The 14,221-nt window shown below is 56.0% G+C and overlaps 1 protein-coding gene across 8 annotated transcripts in view; it reads right to left on the reverse strand.

Annotated features, from left to right (window-relative positions):
* RIMBP2 (RIMS binding protein 2) overlaps positions 1-14,221 on the reverse strand; it is a 62,608-nt gene that overhangs the window by 7,830 nt on the left and 40,557 nt on the right. For 6 of the 8 annotated variants that reach the window (XM_045534305.1, XM_045534301.1, XM_045534302.1 and 3 more), the window contains 6 exons: positions 14,063-14,221; positions 9,177-9,294; positions 4,527-4,711; positions 3,480-3,648; positions 2,921-3,024; positions 1,592-1,663 (listed from right to left, as the gene is read on the reverse strand). In XM_045534305.1, the coding sequence (XP_045390261.1) occupies positions 1,592-1,663; positions 2,921-3,024; positions 3,480-3,648; positions 4,527-4,711; positions 9,177-9,294; positions 14,063-14,221 (807 nt within the window). Of the gene's footprint in view, positions 1-1,591; positions 1,664-2,920; positions 3,025-3,479; positions 3,649-4,526; positions 4,712-9,176; positions 9,295-10,829; positions 11,472-14,062 lie in introns of all 8 variants that reach the window. The other 2 variants (XM_045534299.1, XM_045534300.1) reach the window with 1 other exon arrangement.

Here is a 14,221-nt window from a genome sequence, read left to right on the forward strand (position 1 = left end):
GAAGTCCCAGCTACTCAGGAGGCTGAGGCAGGAGGATCGCTTGAGCCCAGGAGTTTGAGGCTGCTGTGAGCTAGGCTGACGCCACAGCACTCTGGGCCCAAGTAACAAGGTGAGACCCCATCTCAAATTAAAAAAAAAAAGAAATGTTTTTTAGGAAGGGAAAGTGCAGATTATTTAATAAATGGTAGTGAGACACTAATTATCCTAAGAAAAAAATAGCCACTTGAAATTTACATATGAAAAATGAAACTACAAAATCAATGAAGCAAAACACAGTGCTTAGTTCTATCACCTTGAACAACTTTTTAAGCATGACCAACCCCCAAGGGCAGAAAAATCAGACTATATACAAACTTAAAATTTTTGCCTAAAAAGAAAAGGGAAACAAAAATAAATAATGAAAAGTGTAAAAGTAGAGGATGATCTAGAACAAAACATTACAACAAATGGGACAAAGTGCAAATATCCTAAGTACTAAATCTTAAAAATCAGAAACCAGGCAGAGAAGGGAGGCTGGAAATTCCACACGTGCCTGAGGTTACAAAATCTGCTTGACTCAAAGAGAAATCCGCCATGTCAGAGCTTACTAGTTTCTTGGCCACTCTGATTTTAAAAAAAAAAAAAAAAAGTGGGGGTGGGTGGAAGCATGATGCCAGGTGGGCCCTCCACTGGGCTCGCCACCACTGCATGGGGTGGGCAGGGGCCAGCCACGTCCTACGTGGCCCTGTGGGCTTCTGTCAGCGTTCCGGGGAACAGGGGAGACACGCTCCATGGGAATGGGAAGGGTCCAGGGCAGCGGCCCAGGCACTGCTAACCGTGGCCGGCTGGAACTCTCAGATGGAAGGCATTGGAGGGGTCTTAAAATCTCTGGGGCTTTCTTTCTTTCTTGTTTGTATGTATTGCTTACTTTTCCTGTAAGAAAATTTATTTCTTACATATGCAATAAAAAATCTAGAAAATTGTTTAATAAAATTTGGGTGGCAGCAATTTTTTTTCTTTTTTTCTTTTTTTTTTTTTTTGAGACAGTCTCACTCTGTTGCCCAGGCTAGAGTGCCGTGGAGTCAGCCTAGCTCAGAGCAACCTCAAACTCCTGGGCTCAAGCGATCCTCCTGCCTCAGCCTCCCGAGTAGCTGGGATTACAGGTGTGCGCCACCATTCCCGGCTATTTCTTTTTTCTATATAGTTTTAGTTGTCCATCTAATTTCTATTTTTTTAGTAGAGATGGGGTCTTCCTCTTGCTCAGGCTGGTCTCGAACTCCTGAGCTCAAACGATCCACCTGCCTCGGCCTCCCAGAGTGCTAGGATTACAGGCGTGAGCCACCGCGCCCGGCCGGCAGTAATTTTTAAATGCAAGAATATAAATGCACCTATTTTGTTTACAGTTTACATATGTAGAAAATGCCATCATCAGCAAAGAAAGAGCGTTTGCAGATCACCTTACCCGCTTTCTACATGACACACAGTGAAGAGAGATGCGCACATGAGGCGAACTTTCCAGCAAACCACAGTTAGCATTCAGGGAACAGACAAGCAAAAAAAAAAAAAACGCAAAATGAATGAGGTGCTGCCTCTTGATGCTTCAAAAACTTACATAATAAAATCCGTCTTCATCAATTTCACCAAAGACAGTAATAATATCTCCCGTGCAAAACGTAAGTTCCGCCTGTAGAAAGGGAACGTAAGGTTAATGTCTTTTCCTGCACAAAGTAGTTGTTTTAAAAACGTAATGGACATTGGTCACTCGGGGACAGGGAGGGTGGGGAGGGGACGCGGGACGGAAAGTCACCTATGAGACACGACCTGCACCACCCAGGTCACGGGCATGTTAAACACCTAGACTTCTCCACTGTGCGATTCAGCCACGGAACAAAAAACCACTTGCACCCCCTGAATCTATTTAAATTTAAAACACATTTTTAATTTAAAAAAATAAGTTTTTTGCGACTCCTCTTACTGTTTGAGAAATTTTGTTATTAATCTACTCTTTCAGCCAAATAAAGAAAGGCACAAAGCTGACGAGCAGCTCTATTCATCATCTTCAAGAAAGTACGTACAAATCCAGACAATGTCAACCTAAAAGGACAATGCCGAGGTGCTTTCAAATTTGGCCAAAATTCAAGATTGCTGCTATTTTCGATCGGTGATACGTTTTTAAAACTAGCGAGAGAGTTAACTTTAGAAACCTGGAGCATCAGAGAAAAGAACCATTGCATACGTGTCCTTTCACTCAGTATTAAAAAGTCTACTCAGTTATTAGTTAAGTGCCTACTGATTAAGTGTCAACTCTGTGCCGGGCACCAGGCTGCAGGCAGGGACACGGCGCTAGGAAAGTGTCCCCAACCTCAGCCGTCAGCCAGCCCCGCACACTGCAGCCCGTCACACGGCAGACGTGGAAACGCAAATCTAGTAGAGCTCACCCTAACGAGAGACCAGCGTCTTATTTCTAAACGTGAAAATGAGAAAGTAAAGCCCGTGAGTGTCCAAGCAGGTAGCCCCACAGAGGGGACGCTGTCCTAAGCTTCTGAAGGCAGGTGGCTCTCAGCCTTCCCGAAGCCGGGGAGCCCGGGCTGGACCAGGCCACGTGCACCCGGCACGTCACTGCTGTCCCCTCTGCGTTTCTGTTAACGTCAGGGGACCTTATTGCCCTGCCATGGGTTTCTACGCGTCTCCTAGAGATGACCCTACGGTGCCACCCCCATGAGATGCGGGTCACAGATTGCTCTTTCCGTAGCAGTACAGGAAAATCTGGGCCCCGGGGAACAAGATGCCTCCTGTCCCCTTGGCCGTGTCCACGCTGGCCATTCATTGGCTTGGTGGCCCTTCCCACGGACGGCCCACAGGGCAGGGGAGAGACGTCAAGGGCACACGGTCCCAGCGCGGCGTGGCCTGGGGCAGCAGCGAGGGAGCGTGGGGCTGGTACCTCCACGTCCACGTTGGGCGAGCTTTCCCTCGGGTCGTAGTCGTACAGAGCCACCATCCTCCGCGTCGACACGGCGTGATGCCTGCCACCCCGCCTGCTTCTCTCTGCGCGAGTCACAGGGGGGACAAGAAAGCCATCGTGAAGCTATTCCAAAGTTAGCAGTGTCCCCCCTCACCGCCACACCGGGCCAACGTGACAGCCACCTACCATTGCCTAAAAGCCCCGCACTCCGGGGCGCCATCCTTAGAAAATGCTTCTGGCCTGGCCGGTGGCCTCGGACCCCATGTGCTTACGCTTTTGCTCTAGTGTACCCCCCTTCCCAGGAACACGAACGTGTCCTTTCTCCAGCGTGTCCCCCAACCAGAGAGACGCAGATGACACGGGGGACTCTCCCAGGCGGTAGACTGGACGATTGGGCCAGCACGGGGGCTGTGGCTAGGGAGGCACAACTTTGGCACGTGCAGATGACGCAGACTGGGGTCTCCTCCCTGCGGCCCCCACCCCGAGCCGGGTCCTCTGCCCCCCGAAACGCGCCGGCTGCGGCTGCGCAGGCCCTCACCTGTCTTCTCCACGGGCGTGTTCAGGGGCAGGAAGCCCTGTCTGAGGAGCTGATCCATCATCTCCTCGTCATCCGCCTGGATCTCGGACACCATGTTGCAGGGGATGAGGCCGAGCCGGGCACAGGTCTCCCCGCGGTAGAACCCGTCGGCGTCTTTGTCGCCGTAAACCTGGAGCCGGGGTGGGGGCGGATGAAAGCGTGTTGCACCCAGTCCTACTGGTGGTGGAGTCGTGCGTGGCCAGGAATAGCCTCAGCACACGCTCGCGGAATCGCCCGGATCGCCTATGTAAACCGCCCCCCGGCCCACCGCGGACGTGGACGTGCGACCCTCGCTCTGTGAGCCCAGGGTCTGGGCACTTGCCGAGCTCCCCGACTGACAGGCCGGTAAAGGCTTCACGACAAGGACACGCTGCACGTAGAAGGTGCTTCCGTCTGCCTGAAGTGGGTCCCTCCGTGACAAGACAGGCGCCCTGACCACTTCCAAATGCCAGTTGTCTGCACTCGTTCTGAAGTTGCAAACTCGGGGTCCAAGGCCCCTTTCCCCTCCCCTGCGGGCAGCACGCTTCCTCTCATCCCCCGCTGCGGACTCGGACTCGCAGGGCTCCCGCTCCTCCCAGCAGGCTGGACGGGAAAGGGGACAGGGAACAGCCTGCCCGGCTGGTTGTGTAGAGGGTCTAAGGCGCGGTGACCCCAGCCTGCGGCGAGTGAACGCGCTCCCTCCCCTCTTCCTTCTCTCCCGCCTGCAGTTTAGCTCTTGTGCATCGAAAAGTCTTGTCAAACTCAGAGCCTGTGGTATTTTTCTCAGCGACACAGGACCTAATAGATCTGTGGTCCACGGGACATATTTGGGCGTGTCTGTGTGCACAGGTGCACACAACCCTACAGGCAAACGGGGTGAAGGCCCTGCCCCCTCCCACAGAGGAGCAGGCCCCGGGACGACCGCGGTGGGGCAGAGGCCCTGGGGCTGCCCGAGCTGCCCCCCGCGTCAGGCTCTGCCCCACCAGCCCAGACCCCTCAGTGCTCGCCCCGTGTCCCCTTCGAGCCCACCTTGATGATCTGTCCTTCTTTGAAGGGAAGCTCCTCCTCGGCGGCGTCTGGGTTTGGGGACATGGTGAGCGGGTCGTAGTCAAAGAGAGCCACAAAGATGCGGGCCTGGAGCTCCTCGGCGCCAGGGTCGGTCTCTGACTCTTCGTAGAAGTCCGGGGAGAGGCGGTCGCGCCCCGAGTACTCGTCTGGGAGCGTGTGGGGTGAAGACAGCCACAGGTGAGTCTCCCGCCACGCCAGGTCTGTGGCTTAACATGTGGGCAGGACCCCTACCAGGAGCCCCCACCAGGACAGACTGGAGACATGAGTGACTGTTCCAAAGCGTGGCCACTCCCTGGACCCGGCCACACGTGGGAGGCACCCACGGGCAGGTGGCCACCTCCACCCCCAGAGAGGGGGCAGGTGCAGGTGCGACCCCCCGGGACAGCGCCCCTCCGGCCCTTCCCAGGTACCCCCACGCTCTGGGAAGTGGAGAGTGAGCACAGCCCGTGTGCAAGATCTACCTGCGTCAGCCAAAGGCCGGGAGAGGTGGCCACGCTGTGCACATAGCTCTAAACACTTAACTGGCAGTAAACTCATTCTTCAGTGCAGCAATTAGTGACTTCCTGGCAGAACTGGGTTTCAACTCTGCCTGCCCTCCCGCTTCTAAAGACAATTCTTCTAGAAATCCTAGCATATGCACATATATATCACCGGACAGCATCAGATATATATGCATACATGTGTGTGTGTGTGTGTGTGTGTGTGTAGAGAGACAGACAAACAACTGACAGGTAACGTTGTTCTGGCCACACGAGGGGGTCCCAGAACACGGGCAGGGAAGCGAATGAGAAGACAGCCGCAGAGAAGGCAGGGCGGGGAGAGCAGTCCTGGCTCCGTCCCCAGCAGGAGGACACAGACGTGGGATGAGGGGACACAGGCGTGGGATGAGGGGACACAGGGCTGCAGAAGGGACGGGACAGGTGGTGGAGAAAGAACCAAGCAATCGGCTTCTTTCACCAGCAAAAAAAAAAAGAAAGAAAGGAATTAGTTTAAAAATAAAAGCGCTTTAGCTGCAGGACAGGTTGATTTTGAAAATGCAGTGAATTGTCTACGTTATTGAAATTCAGGACCTTTTCAGAATGCCAAGATAATCTAAAAATTCGGTAACTGAACTTCTGCCGGGGAATGAAACATGTCCACAGCAGCTGTCGTGACTTTCTCCACGCCAGTTTTGATTTTGTTGGCACTCAAACGACCTGATGACTTTTTTCTAGTTGCAAATGGGACCTAAATACAGGGAGAACTAGAGTGACGTTCCCCTGTGACCCGAGAGCCGCAGCGTGTGGGGCGGTGGGGTCCCCTGCCCTGCTCAGGGACAGGCAGGGAGCGCCCGTATCGCCCAGACAGGACACTCGTCTGCGATTCTGCGGGAGACGTGCAGGGGACTGAACAGCCCCGTCCCTGTGACCTAGAGAACGCGGTTCCCACCGTGGGAAACGCCAGCGGAGGTCAGGTGGCAAGACCCTGGGGTCAGAGCACCCGGGGTCAGGAGCTAAGTCAGGCCCCGCAGAGAGAGTTGGGTGCCAACGTCCTCCTCGAAAAATCTAATCCCTCCTGCGGGCCACCCAGGAGGGCGTTTTCCCAGCAGCTGCCCACGTGCAAAGACCGTGATACGTGAAAAATCGTACTTTTACGTCTTTAAGCCCCAAACTGCACGGACCACACGTGGCCACACCGCAGCAGGCACTTAGCACAGAGGCCAAAGGGGCCCCGAGGCTGCATCCCGCCCCGAGAGCGGTCCCCACCCTGACTCCATCTCCTGCGTGTTTGGGGGGGGGGGCGGGTCTTGCACTGGAAGGTTCCCGAACAGAATTTCGGCTGTGAGGTGACCCCACGGGATGTTCTTCCAGAGAGGGTCCTCGATGTCTCCCGAGCACCTGCCCGCCGCGGGGACAGCCCCAGGCCTGCGGGATGTGTCTGCGGGACTCTGGCCACCCCGGGCTGCAGGGGGCAGCGGGGGCTCGTCCCTCTCGGTGGCCGGTGGCCGAGGGGCGCACTTACCTGCGCCGGGGCCACCCGGGAGGGAGCGGGCACTGTCCCGCCGGCCGCAGGGGTGGGGGGTCTTTGGCGGGAGGAGGAGGAAGGGAGGTCGGGGCTGCTGACCCGCCGCCTGGGCCGGCTCCCCAGTCCGCGGGTGCCGAGAACCCTCCCCGGGGCCGCGGTCCCCCCTGCCTGACCGAGGCCCCGCAACCTCTACGGGGAGACACGCAGCAGCCGTGCCACACCCTCGCAGCCTCCTCCTCGCGGGGAAACCGAGGAAGAGTCTTTTTTTTTTAAGGGCCAACCTTTCTTGATGTAGTCACTAATTTTTCCTTTTTCCTCTCTGGATACAGGAGGAAACGCGCCTCCTCACTCAGCAGCCAAAATAATGCAAAATGAGAGAAAGCGGAGGACGTTTTCAGAGTCTGTTAGTAAGAACAGAATCCTCCCAAATGTGGGAATTCCGTGCCAGAAGGGTAAACCCTCAGGCCTTCGGTCTGACAGGTAAATAAGGAGATAAACGCAAAGACCAAAAATTACAAAGGGAAAACCCCAAATCCAACTGAATTTATCTTTGGAGACATCTACCAACGTTCAGAGGCCCGCCTCGTGCTAATAGTACGATTTGGGATTTACCAGACGTGGCGCTATGTAACTTTTGTTTTTTAAAATCATGAAGGGCACTGTGTTTTTTCTTAAATTTTGGAAAAGTAGAGAATATTAAAAGCTACAGTATTTTTTCATTTAATTGTGGAACCATGGCTTATTAAAAACACAGCTAGGAAGTCTGGTTTACAGACTTGATCTCTGAAAAAGAAAAGTGATGGTTTTGGAATATAGCAGATTTCTAAAAAATTATTTTCTAATATTTTCACAAATAAAACAGAACTAAGTAAATGAGAACGAGAGGAAGACAGTGTCTGTTGAAACGTCATGACTGCTCATTCCCTAGGGCTGCTCCCCCTACGGTCCTCCTCCTTAAGGCAGGTGATAAACACATTTCACTGCGTTGCCTTCGGAAAATATAACAGGCACTAAGGCGTGTGTATGTATGTGTGTGTGTGTAAAGTGATTTTAATTGTGTTTTTATGTGTATTTCTGGGCTGCCACATGATATGAAGTTTGTACAATTAAAGCCAATCTATCATGGATTTATTACTTAACACTTTTTTAGTTATGTTAAGAGGCTTTTTCTTTGTTAAGGTGTTAACACAGAATTATTCTTTTCAACCAATTTAACAAGCATCTTACTAAAAGTAAGACATGTATGCAGCCTTTCGAATTTTTCACCTTAAGAAAAATCCAACCGGGCCGGGCGTGGTGGCTCACACCTGTAATCCTAGCACTTTCGGGGGACAAGGCAGGAGGATCACCTGAGGCCAGGAATTCGAGACCAGCCTGGGCAACATAGCAAGACCCCATCTCTATAAAAAAAAATCAAAAAATTAGCTGGGCATGGTGGCATGTGTCTGTAGTCCCAGCTACTTGAGAGGCTGAGGTAGGAGGATCGCTTGAGCCCAGGAGTTCAAGGCTGCAGTGAGCTATGATCGTCCCACTGGACTCCAGCCTGGGTGACAGAGCAAGACCCTGTCTCAATCAATCAATCAATAACAAAAACATTCTAAACACTGTAAAGATGGAAAATTTTTTCCCCTATTGAATTGTATAAGCAAAAAAGTCTGGAATGGCACAATTTAGAGGTTAAAGTCTTTCTTCATTTTGAGCTGGTGGGAAAGATGACCAATTGTCTTTTAAATTTCAATGATGTGAATGTGATTAGAGTTCACTTTTCAGCAGCCTAGACTACTGGACATTGTTTTCCTTCAGCCCTGTAATGCCAAGTCTAGATGTTTTGTTTTCGTCTACTTCTAGTAACAGTTCTCATTGCTCTGTTTCGTGCGTGTGTATGTGTGTTCATGTGTGTTGATTACCAGGTTCCATTATCTTCTGCATGATACTTTTTGGAATTGTCGTTGCCATGATGCGTTTCAATAACTAGAGTATTCCCATCCTGCCTTCAGCCACACACCCCCGAAGCAGGTGGATTAGGATGGCTACAATGACAGCTTTCAGCGCGGCTGGCCAAATTCCAAAAAGTAGTTAAGAGAATGGAAACAGAATGCCAGGTGATGACTTGGGAGCGGGAAGGTGACCAGATGGATGAGGGAGGGCACAGTTCCGGGGCACGTTCGGCTGCCGGCATGTCCCGTGGCTCTCGGCTCTAGCCGCCAACGTGTCGTACCTGTGCAGAAACTCTCGGTTACTCAGGGCCTACTTGCCGCGGGCTTTGGCCCCGGGCAGTTCAGGAAAGCCCAGCCAGGGCAAGCCGTGGGCACAGGGCAACCCTGCAGCACTTCCTCTGTTTTGCAAAGTTCTCCAGTGACAAATCGGCAGGGAGAAGACTGACGTAAAAAGCCAATATGTTATACTTTGAGAATATTTACTAATGGGTTTTATTTATCTTTCTGTGCTGTTCTTGCCCTCTTTCTGCCATAAATAACCGAGACTTTTCTGTATTTAGCTGAAAATGCTACTCCTAAAAAAACGTTCTTGACACGTTTGGATGCAGGACTAAGCAGCCGCGTGCTCTGCGGTGGGAAGAACGCGAGAGGCGTCGCCGGGGCCACTAACCGATGGACGGGACAGGCATCGGCCGGGACCGCTGAGGACCAGGGCTGCCGCGGGGGAACCTCCGGCCCACGTGATCCACCCTATCTGCCCGTCCTGCAGACGCTGGGTTTCCTAAGATCTAAAGACAAAACAGCGACAAAGTCGTAAGTCTCGCCAGCCTTGGGGAGGAAAGAATCAGTTAGCCAAATCAATTCGATCGAGAGGCAGAAGCTCTAAAGGCAACTAAACTTAGCTTTTAACTGAAAGGTTAGCTGAATGCCCTGGAAGAGAACAAAGCTGTCACCTGGCACCCGTTCTCCATGTCAGAGTTGCAGTTTGACACTCGGGTTGGGGACAAAAAGTGACTCCTCGGGAGGTACCTTTTTGTTGCTGCTACTGCTGCTGAAGCCAAATGCCTTGGACGAAAATGACAACGGCTTTAACACAACCGATCGTGCCGTGGGGCACCTCTGCTCACTGTCACCCCTGCCTGGCTTCCACCTGCCCTGCCCCTGTCCCCGGCAGCTGCCACAGAAGTGGGGTAAATGCTTCAATTCCAAATGTCCTGCCTGGACATACGTTGTAGGAGAGGTTTCCAAAAACTTTCTGTAGTTTATCAGCTTTGAAACTCACGCACACGCCTTCGCCCTGATCTGAGGCTGCTGCTGCTGCTCTGGGGCTCACGTGGGTGGCGGTCCTCTCCCAGAAAGCACATCTCTAGCTCAGACTCGAGGGTGGAGTTGGTGAAAGAGCATTAAAGCAAAACCCCCAGCTCGCCAGGAAGTCCACTGAGCGAGGAGGTTCTCAGGGACACAGGCGTGGACGGTGGGCAGGGAGTCCCCGTGCCGCGGGGTGCAGGCTGCTCAGCGGGGGGCGGGGGGCTGGCGGGTGAGTCCTGGCATGTGGGTCAGCGCCTCTCATGGATGCATCACAGAGCGCGGGGGCTCAGAGGCCTGGCGCCGTGTGGCCGGCTCACCTGTGTTTTCAGTGGAGGGGTTAGCATGACCGGGGCAAATGTTCTGGAGAGAGAACACAGTGCAGAGATGAACGAAGCCTCCGATGAACCCTACACTCCAACCCGGCTAACAGAGGGGGCATCTGCAGCCACAGGCGGAGACAGACAATGGAAAACTCATTTTAGAAACTGTCAATGCAGAAAAGAAACCAGGGGGTAAAAGCCAAAAAAAAAAAAAAAAAAACCTTGGAAACAATATGCAAAAACAGATTTGTTCAATAATTGTTCTCCATTTTTTTTCAGTTATGGATGAAGGCCAAAAAAAAAAAAAAACAAGTGGAAAAAAAAATCCTTCAGTAATACTAATAGTTATAAATAAGTCCCTAAGGATCATTTGGGAAAAAAAATATATGTTGTCAAATTTTTAGCTAATCACAGTTCAGCTAACCCTTAATTAAAATTTAGATTCAGTTGTCCTTTAATTAAAGCAGCCACAATCATCGCTGATTCTGGGGGCGGGAATCGTCTAAAGCAAAGGAAAGATCTCCAGCATGGTCAAAAGATCGGGAAGCGAATGAGACTTAAACCAAAGACGCAGGGAGAACTAAAGAGCAGCAGCGAGAGATTCCCCAGGGATGGACACCCAAAAAAAAAAACCAAAAATGAAAGAATGCAGAGATCGCCGGGCGGGTGGAGTGAAGGCGGTTTACTGCACACACCGCAGGGCCTCGCGCGGCGCGGGGAGCCGGCTGGGCGGCCGCGCTGTCGGGCCCGGCTGCGCTTTTCCTGCGGACACCCCGAAACTCTTCGCGCTCCGCCGACTCGTCCCAGCCGTGCTTGCCGGGGCCCGGCCTCTCGTCGCCCCTGGGCCCGGCGCCGGGGTCCTCCTGCTCCCCAAAGTCCTCCTCAACGCTGCTCTGCCGGGTCAGCGTGCGCCGCCGGGCCAGCGCGGGCCGCGGGCTCCGGGCGCAGGGGCAGCGCCCGGGGCTGCAGGCGGCCGCGGCGCTCCCGAGGCCGGCCCGCAGCTCCTCCTCGCTGCCGCAGTCCAGGCCGCTGTCCGGGCTCCTGGCGGCCGAGCGGCTGAGCCGGCAGCCTCTGTCCTCGGGGAGGGCGTCCTCCGCAGCCGCGGGGACCCTGTGCCGGGCCGGGAGCCGGGAGCGCCGCGGGGCCTCGTCCCCCCTGCGCGGCCGGGCGCGCCTGGGCTCCCCGGGCGGCGGCGCCCGGGCCCTGGGGGACGCCCGGAGGCCCTGCTTGTGCAGCAGCTCGCAGCCCTCGGGCTCCTCCTCGGCTACTTCGGGGATACTGAACAGCCTCTTCCTGAGCGGGGGCTGCGGCCCCGACAAAGCGCCTTCGGAGCACTCCTGGGGGGCGGCGTGGCGGGCGGGTGCGGGGAGGGCAGGCGTGGCCACGCAGGAAGTGGGCGCGGGGAGAAAACACACACCGTTAGTGTCCGGGCGATGAGGGCGCAGAGCATGCGACCGGCGTGCGGCATGCTCCGGCGGGCTGCGGCCGCGCGTGCAGAAGCCGGGGCGGGGCTGCGGGGGACCCCTGCGAGGTGGGCGCGCCCCGCTGCCAGCTGCTGTGTCCTCAGAACCCCGAGGCAGCTGCCATCGGAGGCCACCCGACCGGCACCGGCTCCCCAGCGAGCCCGGCCTGTTCCTGTCCCACTCGGGCGCGCTCTCTCCCTCGCGCTCTGCACCCCTCAAACCCTTGTCTTGTGCTGCGGACGCCTCCCCTTTCTCCCTAAAATATAAGCTGCGTGAAACCAGGCCCCTCGTCACTGGCGCCCCGGAATAGCGCCGGCGCACCGTCGCGCTGGTCACCGTGGGCGAAGGCCTGAGTCTGCCCGTGCGTCCTCTGCGCCCTGCGCTTGGAGGCCCCGAGGAGCTGCTCTCGGAGCCACCGTGGCCTCCAGCGCCTGGCGCCGAGCTGGCCGCCCCTGGGCTCCCTGATAAATTCCTGGAACCTACGCTGCCCTGTCTCCGCAGGCATCCTGCTCTCCGCCAGGAACAGCCTCAAAACCACCCTCCACCTAAAAAAACATGTCTCACGCTGAAGGACACTCCTAACCGGCCTCTCCCGGGGGCACCTTGGCCGGCTCTCCATGCCTAGCTCCTGCCCCTGGCCTCCCCTGCTGGGCGGGGGTGAATCACCTGTGCCCCCGCTGCGGCTGCCCGGGGTTTACCTGGTGCTGGGTCTGCCATGGCTTGGCCCTGGGCACACACTCTGCTGGCTGACAGGCCTCCTTTGCTAATGCCACCTTCTGGGCTGTACACTCGGGGAATGTCAACCAGTGTCGGCTAAAGGACACCCAGAAAGAACCACGCTAGAGCGCAGGGAGGTAGCCCCAGGGCTCTCCAGGGCAGGCGGGGACCAACGCGTGACCCTTCCCAGGTGGCAGCCAGAGCTCTAAGCCGCCTCTTGGAACTTCCCAAGAGAATCTAGAAATCCTGACCAGCCTGTGACATCTCCTGATTTGTAAGAGCACTGCGTGGGAGGGGAAGTGAGCTGGGGGGCCGTCCCTGCCCCTGTGACCCTGCCGCTGCCGTTTGTAAGAGGTGGAAGTGGGGGGGCTTTGCCTGCGGGGGTGGGCTCGGCCCTACCGCCCTGTGACCAATGCGCTTGTCCTCTGGGCCTCCTCTCAAGGAGAGGTGACTTTCTGTTTCCTTGCTCAACTGTTCTCAGGACGTACCCCCCCCCATCTTCCTCCATCAAAAGGAGAGGCATCACAGCAAGTCAGAATAACGGCTGTCCCCCTCGCCTGGCTGTCCCCCTCGCCTGGCCCGATTCCTAAGCACTTCCAGGTAGCGCTTGTTCTGGGGCACAGCACGGGGAGTCGTGGGAGGGGTCAGACTGGACCACTCAGGAGAGGCCGGTGTGAATCCTGCTCAATGGCGTCACCCTGGGAGCTGGGGCGGGGGAGGGAGCCACGAGGCATTGCACACAAGCTGCAACCATGCAAGATTTGCATAGGGATCTGGCATGTTCTTCGGAGCCAAGACCTCCCCAAGGCCCTGCCAGCGGCCTTTGCTGGGAGAACATAGGTCAGTCCGTCTATGCAAGGAGGCGCCGGGTGGGGCCAGATTTGGATGTGCCTCCGCCCACCGTCCGGAGCGCGCAGCTCTGTGTTGCCGGAGAAACGCGGCGCTGGAGGCTCCGCCCCCGGCAGGAGTTTCCTCTTCGAGGCCTTTTCCATTTTGGAAACCCACAAAGGTCCTGCTAGTGGCCTGGCCCTGTGTCTGTCTGCCCCTCTGAGAGGACTGGGAACCGCTGGAGGGCGGGGGCCGGTGCCCAGAGGTGCTGAGCCCCGTGGCTGCGCGGAGCACGCAAAGGCGGCGCTGGAACACTGCCCGTCAGCAGCAGCAGCAAGGAAAGGGGGTCGCCACATCAGCGAAACCCAACCTGCCGGCTTGGGGTGGCCTCATGCTCAGTATTCGTGAAGGTGGCCCCCTGGGGTGGCAGGTGGGGGTGCTGGGGCCGAGTGGGGGGTGGTCTGAGCAGGGCATTGGACCCCTCGGCCTGCCCGTGAGGGGCTCGTGTGATTGGACCCTGGGACGGACCACCCAGCCCCCCTCTGACCTCACCGAGCTGGGCCAGTGCCCACCCGCTGGCCAGGGCGACCTGAACTCCCTCCTCTTAAGGAGTCTTGTGCAACCCCCCAGCCCCACTTTCCCTGTCCCAGTTCTGACTCCGAGGCTGCTTCTCTCCAGAAAGAGACTCAGGCTGGGCTGGATCCTCTCCTACTCCTCCCACTTCAACCCTGGCACAGTGCCAGGGCCCCTAGAAGGCACCACGTGGATTCCCCCAAACTGGGGGCCACAGCTAATTCCCGAATGCAGATTCATAGTGAGGAAGAAGCGAATCCAAATCCAGGGGCTTCTATGCAAGGTGAGGCCCCTCTGGCTCTGGGGCTACGTGGGGGGCCCCGCGTCCCCTCCCCCCGGCCACTGACCTTGAGGGCGTTGTGGGATGTGCCACTGGGCCGCCTCCGGCCCCCGTCTTCCAGCTGCATCTCGGAATAGAGCTCCTCCTCGTCCTCCTCCATGATGTCGGAGAGGTCAGACCCCCGGCTGCTCTCGGTGTGGTAGTCGTCTCCATGGCAACAGTGGGG

The sequence above is a fragment of the Lemur catta genome, chromosome 21 (assembly GCF_020740605.2).
Source record: "Lemur catta isolate mLemCat1 chromosome 21, mLemCat1.pri, whole genome shotgun sequence".
Taxonomy (NCBI): domain Eukaryota; kingdom Metazoa; phylum Chordata; class Mammalia; order Primates; family Lemuridae; genus Lemur; species Lemur catta.